This window comes from Limulus polyphemus, unplaced genomic scaffold (assembly GCF_000517525.1).
Source record: "Limulus polyphemus unplaced genomic scaffold, Limulus_polyphemus-2.1.2 Scaffold4258, whole genome shotgun sequence".
In the NCBI taxonomy this organism is placed as follows: Eukaryota; Metazoa; Arthropoda; class Merostomata; order Xiphosura; family Limulidae; genus Limulus; species Limulus polyphemus.
In genome coordinates, this window is record NW_013669868.1 from 48,467 (window position 1) to 60,298 (window position 11,832).

The 11,832-nt window shown below is 31.7% G+C and overlaps 1 protein-coding gene and 1 long non-coding RNA gene across 2 annotated transcripts in view; both read left to right on the forward strand.

Moving 5' to 3' along the window:
- Nucleotides 1–1,144: 1,144 nt before the first annotated feature.
- LOC106470865 (intraflagellar transport protein 122 homolog) overlaps nucleotides 1,145–11,832 on the forward strand; it is a 43,666-nt gene continuing 32,978 nt past the window's right edge. The window contains exon 1 of the mRNA XM_013931443.2: nucleotides 1,145–1,282. Within this exon, the coding sequence (XP_013786897.1) occupies nucleotides 1,250–1,282 (33 nt within the window). The 5' untranslated portion in view covers nucleotides 1,145–1,249. The remainder of the gene's footprint in view (nucleotides 1,283–11,832) is intronic.
- Nucleotides 5,472–7,687, forward strand: LOC106470866. The gene is made up of 3 exons (XR_001291524.2): nucleotides 5,472–5,508; nucleotides 5,654–5,849; nucleotides 7,463–7,687. It is a non-coding gene; the product is annotated as an uncharacterized LOC106470866 (long non-coding RNA).

An 11,832-nucleotide genomic window follows, 5' to 3' on the forward strand; every position in this document is an offset into this window, starting at 1 on the left:
CGTTTATTATTCTCACGTTTATTTCGTAGTTACTTTGTTGTGTTTCTTTTCTGATAATGTTACATGCGTTTATTATTCTCACGTTTATTTCGTAGTTACTTTGTTGTGTTCTTCTTCTGATTAATTTAGATGCATTTATTATTCTCACGTTTAGTTCGTAGTTACTTTGTTGTGTTTCTCTTCTGATTAAGTTACATTTGTTTATTATTCTCACGTTTATTTCGTAGTTACTTTGTTGTGTTTCTCTTCTGATGAATTTACATGCATTTATTATTCTCACGTTTAGTTCGTAGTTACTTTGTTGTGTTTCTCTTCTGATCAAGTTACATGCATTTATTATTCTCACGTTTATTTCATAGTTACTTTGTTGTGTTCCTCTTCTGATTAACTTACATGCGTTTATTATTCTCACGTTTATTTCGTAGTTACTTTGTTGTGTTTCTCTTCTGATAATGTTACATGCGTTTATTATTCTCACGTTTAATTCGTAGTTACTTTGTTGTGTTCCTCTTCTGATAATGTTACATTTGTTTATTATTCTCACGTTTAATTCGTAGTTACTTTGTTGTGTTCCTCTTCTGATTAACTTACATGCGTTTATTATTCTCACGTTTAATTCGTAGTTACTTTGTTGTGTTCCTCTTCTGATTAACTTACATGCGTTTATTATTCTCACATTTAATTCGTAGTTACTTTGTTGTGTTCCTCTTCTGATTAAGTTACATTTATTCATTATTATCACGTTTATTTCGTAGTTACTTTGTTGTGTTCGTCTTCTGATAATGTTACATTCGTTTATTATTCTCACATTTATTTCATAGTTACTTTGTTGTGTTCCTCTTCTGATTAATTTACATGCATTTATTATTCTCACGTTTATTTCGTAGTTACTTTGTAGTGTTCTTCTTTACATTTGTTTTACTGACAAACCTGCCTTGGATTGTATTTCAGCTCCTCATACAATACTACATATTATTAAAATGTCAGTTTTGTTTTTATATGAATTGTCGTTTGCTTTCTAGTGGGGTTTAAGATTAATATGAATGCAATGGTTCAGGCCTAAGAAATATTGTTGGAAATAAAACCACCCGAAAAAAGTTTACTTCCATCGAATTTAATTCTGGTGTTTATCCCTTTCTCTGGATTAGGACTCTGGTCTCAAGAACAGAAGTCTGTGTCCAAGCATCGTGTAACGAGCAGGATCACATGCTGCAGCTGGACAAGCGATGGACTTCATCTGGCACTTGGCATGATTAGTGGGTCCATCTCAATACGAAACAGGGTATAATGGAAAATTTCTGTGTATTGATGCACTATGAGAACATGACATCACAGTGACAAACAAAGCCATCAATTAATTGAGGTCTGCTTTGCATTCAACAATATGGTGCTCTGTTCTCATGCTGCATAGCTATGAAAGGTTTATAAAACAGTTAGAAAGAAAACCTACAAGTGTATTATCATACTTTTAATTGTACTTTAACATAAATAGATGAAAATAGTAACACACGTCTTTAGTGGATGATCAAATTACAACTATTTGAAATTAGTGCTTCTGATGTGTGTACAAAATGTACATGCAATCAGTGTATTTTTTTATATGTTTAATTTAATTTCTTTTTTTTGTAATAATTAAATTTGTCTATTCAGGATTGATAGTAACTTGTTGATAATATCAGGTTTTTCTGCTCAGCTTTAGGTAAACATAACTAATTTGGTTAAAATTGGAGTAATTTACATTCCTAAATGTAAATAGTAATTGAATACAGAAAATATAGAAATCATGTATACCATAAACAAAATTAGAAACCATACAGAGGAGAAAAATGCTTGATATATCTGATATATTTCAAAATTTCACAATAAAATGTATTTGAATTCCTAAAGTCAGAATTGTCACGGATATAACAAAAAAGTATTTTTTTGTACAGAAGCTACATAATCCATAGTAAGTTGATGTCAAGTTTAAAAACTTTCATCCAGTAGTTGTTTTTTGCAGTGTGACAAACCATATAACAGATGCACGGAATCAATGTTCCATACATTTAAAAGTTCAGGGTTACAAACTTTGTAGCACATTTAATGACCAATAGACTTAGATTTGTCAAGAATGTAAAGTGTGTCGAAATAAATATCTTATTAATTAATAATATTTTGGGTCAGAAAACGGTTACTGTTGTGAAAATATTGAATGATTTTGAAAGTTAGGTAACATTTTAATGAGTGAATTGTGGAAATATGTTTGTAACTTGTATTTTTGTTTTTTGTTATCATTGATAATTATTTAGAGTTTGAAGAATTTCATGTCTGCATTTTTATAATACAGAAAGACAAGACTTGGAGAGAGTGACCAGTCTTGGAACAAATGGGCTTCTAAGTCTCATACAACAGAAAAATACTTTAGACTCTATATGTAATGTACTTTTGTACAAACACATGCAATAGATACAAGTCTGTTTTGATGAATCATTTACTTTTTTAACATGAAATCACTTATTTGAAAGATATATTAGGTAAGAGTTTGAGATAATGTGGTGATTAAAGGACTCAGAACTTCATTATCTAGTACATCCTTTAGTTGACAACAACTGATTACTTTATTCCAGACACCATGATGCAATTCAGTGCCTTGCTTATAACCCAATATCTCATCAGCTAATTAGCTGTGCATGTTCAGATTTTGGTAAGTCTATATTTTAGGTATCAACTTCCATTTATTCATTTCTTTTGTCTACATCTATTGAAGCAATATTCCTGTTATTCTTTTTTTTTAAAGAACAAGTCAGTGTAATTCATATAGTGCTTTCTGAACGTAGAAAATATGCGTTTGTAAATTAACCTTATGTGAGAGAGAAAACAATCAACTAGAAAGATAAGACAGTAAAAAAATATATCTAAAAACAAGTTAAATCCAATTTAAGTTATAATTATATAGAGTACAAAGCTACGTTATTTAAGAAACAAAAATCCTTACCTTTGTTTAAATTTCAATTACTGATTTTTATGTCTTTCTACATTCTAGAAAATCTTTCCAACAGTTTCTACTTTATAAAACTGTGAATTTTGTCTTGATTAAAAATAATATACAATGTTTTGCTGTGTTTCCAATCACTGATGTACAATAAAGTTTTACCAAAATTATCAGCAAGCTGACCTTCTTAAGTGTTAATCAGAAAGTTTGTACAAGGTTCAAATAATGACAACCACAAGGATCATTTTGTTTAAGAATGATATACATTATTTAAAGTAACCAAATGTTTTTGACCATTACAATGTTATGTTGTACAAGGTTCAAATAATGACAACCACAAGGATCATTTTGTTTAAGAATGATATACATTATTTAAAGTAACCAAATGTTTTTGACCATTGCAATGTTATGTTGTACAAGGTTCAAATAATGACAACCACAAGGATCATTTTGTTTAAGTGCAACATCCTAGGTTGCACACTCTTGCGTTCGGACTTTTATATTTGCACTGTTTTCATAACCCTAACCTTGGCAATCTTTGAATGGTACTCCATGTTTCGTAAGCTTTTCAAAAATGAGCTATCTTTACAAATAAATGCAATTTTCTACGAAATTTTTTCTTTTTTTATATTCATCGTTTTTAAATTTACCAACAACTATTCTTTGTGAATTACATCAGGAGAACAGTACTTTACACATTTAATATTTGGAATGGTTACATTAATGACTTATTTTAAGAGCATCTGTTTTAGCTCATTCTCAACTTTATAGCTTCAATAATGACGACTTGCTTCATTGTTTATGAACCTGCAAAAGGGTTCGTTCATTATAATATCAAACCTTGCCATTAGTTCCACCAAAAGTAAAAAATGTAAGCAAAGTGATTTAACCTGTATATACGGTTATGGTTGTGTGGATTCTAGGGTGCTTATGCAAAATAATTATACCGTACCTTAAATAAAAACATGGAAGTTTTAATGGGAATAACTCGTTATTAGAATGTTATTTCAAAATAAAATTGAATTGGCGATTACCCTTTGTTGTAGGGAATTAGTATCAACTGTCATAGATGGGTAGGTAAGTCTATGATTAATAAATAGTAAATTAAATATAGTAATTAATGATATAAGTATTTGACTGAAACAAAATAGCTCAAAATCTTTGACATGATAGAAGTACCAATAGGTAATAAAGGCTCTAGCTTTCTGTTATAACAGGAGTGCAGGATACTGACGGCGGCCATTTTCATATTATTTTATTTTTAGCCGCGGCATAGCGGCTCATACAATGGCTCTGAGTTTGTTTGTGTTTTTTTTCAATGCCCCCCCCCCCAGTGGCACAGCGGTATGTCTGCGGACTTACAACGCTAGAACGGATTCGATACCCGTGGTGGGCAGAGCACAGATAGCCCATTGTGTAGCTTTGTGCTTAACTTCAAACAAACAATTCTTTTTTTCAAGTACAAAGTTTGAGCTCATAGTTCCATCTCTTGGCGATTCGAGATCTAATTATAGCCGCGGCTATTGAGGACTCCCTCTGGTTTCTTTAATGTTAAGAAAGTTTAAACATATAAAATTACCTGATCGTGTGAAAACTGCATTAAGTTACAAACATTCAACTATTACTGCTTTTTATTTTGATACATTTTCAAAATTTTTATTGATGCTGAGCTTTAAAAAATGTTAAATAAAATAATTTACAATTACGTAAAGTTATATACTTTATGTTTTCATCGCCGAAAACAAAACAAAAAAAAAGATTATTGAGTTATTCAAAGGATAATAATTCTTAAATACGCGATAGTATTAAATATTTTCACTAAGACTTGTGAGACTTAGGAAACTTGTCGGAAAAAAAAAACTTTCCTATTTGTATTTTCGTGGCAAAGCTACTAAATGTATCTGCAGCCGTTCCTTATTTTCAACTACTGACCATGTTGAAGAACTGGCTGTCGTTGTTATTACATAACAACAGCTTAGTATCACATAAAGCTACTAACTTCGAAATCCGGAGTTCTGTCGTAGGGCCAACCCGCGCCAAAAATATAACGTCACCAGTATCTTTTTCAAATTGGGCTTATACCTTACTCCGATGGTTCAGCGGTAAGTATGAGGGTTTATAATACTTAAATCGGGTTTCTGTGCTCGCACTGAGCAGAGTACAGATAGCCAGTTGTGTAGTTTTTTGCTTAACAACAAACAACTAAAACCTTATTTGGTGAATATATATAAATATATAATTTGGGTAGCGATTTGCAAAAGATAGATCTCATCTCCTGATTTGAAACCACAACGAATTAATTAAAAGAAATGTGGAAGGAAAATCTGCAGTTAACGTGATTTTTGTCCCACATTTAATACCTAATTGTTTTAATGTTTTGACAGTTTTCGGCATTCGAACCGTAACATAGATTGACCCAGTTTATATATTTTCTCTCTCTCTCCTTATTACGAATATTACTAGACGGCAGAGAGCACCACTATACTTCTCGAATAGTTGTGTGTAAATAAAGAGAAACGTCTGTGTCAAGGCTTAGTGTGAGTAGTTTACAAGTATTTTAGTTTTAACGTATACAACAAACTTAGTTTCTATATGTTAATTATAGTAATTGTTATTATACATAAACTGTAATTTAAGTTTGATAGTTAATGAATTTGATGTTTTTTCCTGTTTTTTCTTCAGCTAGAGACGCTGTGCAAACGATAAGATGTCAACAACGAGAGTTACGGCTTAGACAAAAATTAAAAAGGACTAATCATACTCATAGTAACCATAAATACGCTGATCACAAACCTACAAGTTCCATTTTTAGCGCCGGAATGAGATCAGTTCCTTGTTGGGTTGATAAGGTTCATGATAAAGAAAATGTTGAGCAGTGGTAAGTAAAGCAAATTCTGTGCTTCAGAACGGGCAAAGCAGTTATTGAAACGCTTTCTAATTCTATTGTTGGATTATTCAGTACAAAAGAATGCAAAATCCAGCCCACCTAATAATAACGAAAGTGTTTTACACATAGTAACAGTAATACTGTTAGTTCCACAGGTTGACTTAATTCAGTATAACTTCGTAATTTATTCTGCCAATCCTCCTCTTAGAAGTGGACTTTCCTAATACTTATAATGCTATTTCACTTTTAGTCTTTGCAAAAAATCAGTTTAATATGATAATACCACACCCTTTACAACAAATATGTATATAACCTTAAATCCTTTTTGTCATGCTGCTATCTATTGTATACTGTCTGCAAGGCTTTAAGAGACTCTGTAATAGCTATGCCTAGATTTTTTCTTCATAAATTTCATCTAGTTTCTCCAGCAAGACTATAACAGTAATTAATGCTGTGATGACTGATATGCTTGACCATACTTTTACTGAGGTTATCTGACATTGTTAACCCAGATTACCTCAGTCGATGTCTCTGAAAACATTAATATCTTTAGTACAACTTAAAATGCTCTTTAATTTAATATTAACTGCAAATTTAAACAATTTACTGTTCCATCGTCAATTTCATTAATGAAAATGAGATATACCAAAGTATCTAGCACAGAACCTTGAGGTATACCACTTCTAACATTAGACCACTCTTACTTTGTCCCATTTATAACAACCTTCTTCTACCTAACCTAATCCACTTAACTTATTCCCCAACAGATAGAATCTTTCTACGAAACTTATGTGACACCCAAGACCACTCATAACCCAGCACAGATTACAGGAACGTTTCTATAGAATATCAGTAAATTCATAAAACACAAACATTTCTTTTTAGATCCAAGCTAACTGTTTGGTAATGTGAAACGTTTCTTGTAGAATTTCTTTAATTCTACAATATGCTATTGCTACTTTCCCAACCACTAGAGTAAGACTAACTGGATAACAATTACTTGGATATTTTCTACTCCCACCCTTAAAAATGAGTGTAATATTTGCTAATCTTTAATCTTCTAGTACCTTACCACATTTAATAGATTCAATAAACATTATTTTTGTTGTCTTAAATATCTGTATGTAAATATAATCAGATGCCTTATGTTTCTTCTCCTGTCTGCTCTTAGTTCTGACTTAATCCCAACTTCATTCGAAGATGCAAAACTTTAGTGTTAGTGCTATAATAACTTTCAATATGTTCAATGTACTTCCTGCAATAAAATGCACAACTAATCATTAGGCACTTTCATGTTTAAAATAGCTAACATGTAATTTTTAATATATCTTTAAAAAAGTTATGTAATAGTAAGGTTTTAAATATTGTAAATCACTTCAAATAAATGGTCTCATGTTTAAGTGTGGTGAAATGACAGAGATTAAGCATTTTCATTACAAATTAGGCTTATTTTTTTACCCAATGGTAACTTTGAAAATAGAAATAATTTTTCAAATGATGTACAATGTATTAAGAAGTTGTTTATCAGAGAATGTAATGTTTTAATTCATTGTGTATGAAACAAATAACACACAATATATATATATATTTTAAATTTTATACAGTGTTTATGACTTGACTTTTAAGCCTGATGGAACCCAGTTGATAGTTGCAGCAGGGACTCGGGTTTTAGTTTATGACACCAATGATGGGTCTTTAGTCCAGCCACTAAAAGGCCACAAGGATATAGTATATTGTGTATGTTATGCGAAGGATGGAAAACGATTTGCCTCTGGATCAGCAGATAAGCAAGTAATTATCTGGACCAATAAGCTAGAGGGGATATTGAAATACTCGTAAGTCCATTTTAATTACATTTTTTATATGATATCATGTCATTTCTCCAAGGCTTTTAGTAGCAGTTTGGATATCAGATATCATAAAACCGTCACCTAAACATTATAGCTATCCTCTAGAGATTTTGAGCTGTATATATATCTGCTGAGGGTTTTTAGCTGTATTAGCAGGTATGTTTACCTATAATAGCTTTCTTGATGCTGGAACGAATGTAATTTCAAGACTGATTATCTTTACAATGTTAAATGGTCTTTAACACTTTGATGCCTCTATTACCCAAGGATAAAATTGCACCATTAAATTAAAAATGTATAGAAGACCAAATGTAGTTGTTCTTCTTCACATTTTGTTTTTGATAATTCAGAGTTGAAGTTTATTCAGTAAAAATGTTTAGTCATTTAATTTTATACACATAATTTTTTATGAAATTGCAAATTTGGATTTCAGGTTGAAAATAAGTGAAAATTAAACAGGTTTAAGACTTATTCGATAAGTACACTGGAATGGGTGGTGACTGCCTGTTGTAGCAAAAATACAAGTGTAAAGGACACCGTTTCAAAAGTCTTCTGTCTTCAGAGGATGTGAAGACTTTCAAAACATCGTTCTCTACACTTATACAACAGGCAGTCACCATCTGTTCCAGTGTACTCATCGTGATAATCTGTATGATGTTGGCTCGTCTCTTGATGAATCAATTTTAGAATAGGCTGAACTTTCCATTGTAGTTTCCTTCAGTTTCGTTAATCTGCTACTATACCTTTAGTTTGATATCTTACCACTTTTAAACTCCCACCTAGTTTCAGAAACGGAATATGAAAGTAACACTGACTTCAAAATAGCCCATCTATAACTGAAGGCAAGAATGATATACATTATTTAAAGTAACCAAATGTTTTTGACCATTACAATGTTATGTAGTACAAGGTTCAAATAATGACAACCACAAGGATCATTTTGTTTAAGTGCAACATCCTAGGTTGCACACTCTTGCGTTCGGACTTTTACAAGAATGATATACATTATTTAAAGTAACCAAATGTTTTTGACCATTGCAATGTTATGTTCGAGTCTCTGGTAATTCTCGAACAACTGTTAATTCTTCTGCCAGTCTTTCAGAGCTTGTCATTGTACCTCCCAAACCGTTTCTCTATACCAGAGAAGAGTTTGTCGTACAACATTCAATACATTTCTAGTACTATTAAATTTCTCAGAGTTGAGCTCAGAATTTTCCTGATGACTAGATTAATTTGTACAAACACATCATACCGAACTGTTAAATAAATAAATCTCTATGATTTCCATGATAGATTGTTTAGGCAGAGTATATAACATTTGATGATGGGATTCAAACCCACAACATGCAGATTACAAGTCAAGGAACCTTACCACCGGGCCATGCCAACAATAAAAAAGATTTAATACTACTTATTGTCTTATGACAAATACAATTGATTATATTCATGCTTCACCAGCAAAAATCATTCCTTTGTGTTTTAAATACTATGTTTAAAAAATAACAGTGTCTAAAAATAATAGACAAAAGTAAGCTTACCAGATAGATAAATAAAAAAGTAAAGACAATGCTGTATATCAACCTACATGTATGTCATAGAAGAATCCACAAAAAACAAACTCTATAATTAGAAATGATTGAATTGCCATTTGGATTCCTTTACTATTATTTATATTTTCAGCCATAATCCCATAAAACTTTCTTGATATCAAATCAAATAAATAATTATCAAGATATAAACCGAAAGTTCTTTTCAGTTCGCCATCTGGTGGTTCAGGGGTGAGTCTAAAGGCTTATATTGCTAACAATTAGATTTCAATAAGTGTGGTGAGTAGGTCACGGATAGTCTATTGTGTAGCTTTTGATCAATAACAAACAAACAAACTTTTCAGTTAATATGGTTTTTCAAAGCAGTTAAATGTTTATAATTTTCATGTAATATGTTGTTATTACAGGATTTTCATTTCTAATTACTAATTAGAAAACTGGACTTACAAAAAACTTCTTCTTTTTTTTTTTTGTAGAATTTGAAAAGCCAGTGTTCAGAAAAGGTGTCATGTCCATGGATCAACTTCAGCTTGGTCAGGTACTAACTGGCCGTGTTAAAAGTGTTACTCACTTTGGAGCCTTTGTAGATCTGGGTGTAGGGAGGGATGGTATGATTCATATCAGTAATCTTCGTAATAAAAATGTTGCCCTAGGAGACAGGGTGACTGTAAAGATTGTAAATCTGGACATCAGAAAAGGAAGGATAGGCTTAATGCTCACTCAACCACGTTAATCTTGTTTTTTGACCAACTTAGTGAATGTTTTTGGTTTGATTCATGTGACACATGCTTTATTGTACAATAGTTATTTCTGTTGTTGTAAGATATTGTTTTTATAAAGTTATATTATACATATTTATTGTGATGCTTTTTTTTTGCCTTTGTCTTTATTTTATTAAAGTAAATTTATTTTTATTCCTTGTGTTAAAATGTTGACTTAGCCCAGTGGGTTGCTCTGAGGACATTCTAAATGTGGTAGTCAATTCTGCTATTATATTTAGGATAACAATGTAAGCAGTGGGTAGTGGTAATTGATCAACTTCCCTCTGGTCAACAGTTATAAATAAGAGATGGCCTGAATCTTAAAGGTCTGGTTATCCAGTGTATTACATAATCAGTATCTTCAGTTTAGTGTGATATTTGCAGATATTTTATTTACAGAATGGACTTCATAAGTCTCATAATTTGAAAATAATGACTCACGGTTTCAATTTTAACAACAAAACACCCATATTGATATTCAGGCTTGGTTGAAGTAGTTTACTATATAAAAACTCCTTTATCTAAAGTGTTTCCTCATCAAGACTACATTCTGTTATCTTGAAGTGTTAGTTGACTACTTGGAACTACATAAGCCTTAGGATTTAGATGGGGAAACCTTTTGTTTCTTGTGCATGTTTCAAAGATTCTAGCAGTTGAACCTATGTTCATATCAAGAACATTTATACATATAGACAACGTGTGACTGTTTTAGAACACAAATTCTATCCTTAACTAAAAAAACACAATAAACTGAATTCGTAGTTGTGGTTTTAAAATAATTATGTGTATAACATTTTCGTACATTTTTTTAAGTTGCTGGTACGTCTGTCTAGATGCAATAGAACGAAGGTCAGCAGGCAACATTGTATGTTATAAAGTACAGTATTGGTGCTGTATTTCTTGATTACACCATTTATGAATTTCAATGGAAAGCCACTACACTGATTTTCATTAGTTCATTTTAATAATACACAACATTACATAAAAACCCTATGGAAATTAGAATGAAACCTAAGTTCTTTGAATAAAGCTACTTGGAATAAAGACTTCAAAATTAAAATATAAACTGGTATTTTTGTGGTAATAGTCAACTTCCAAACAGTTACCTCTGTTTCTAATCAATACTATTGTCATAAGGTGATTATATTAAAACTTTACAAAGAAATAGGTCCCCCCCAGTGGGGCAGCAGTAAGTTTACAGAGATACAATGTTAAAATACGGGGTTTGATTTCAACTCTGGATTGTACTACAACTAAACCCATGCATGATTGTACTATTTCATTGTGTTTTACATTTTTATTTACTTTGATGTAACATGTAGCAACTCAAACCTCTCTCCAAACTTCCCTACATTTCATTATGACATAAGAAAACAGTTTTTGAACTGTTACTTTGCAGCAATGATTGGCTCTTCCTCAGGTTCATAACTAGCAAGAGCTTCTTTCATCTGACATCGTAGCCATCCTGATGAGCTCTGGTGTATGGAGCTCATCAATACCATCATCAATGGATATGCTGGACATGGTGTGGTTGAAATGATATTTTACACTCTTTTTCGTAAAAACTTTAAGGGACTGAATAAAAATTGTTTGTTTTGTGGAATTTTGTGCAAAGCTACTCAAGGGCTTTCTTGTGCTAGCTGTCTCTAATTAAGTGATAAGACTAGAAGTAGAAGGAAGTTGGCTAGTCAATACCCACCCCACTGTCAACTCTTGGGCTACTCTACCAATGAATAGCGCGATTAACCGACACATTATAATGTCTCATGGCTGAAAAGGTGAGTTTACACCAAACAAAGTAATGGAGATGATAGAT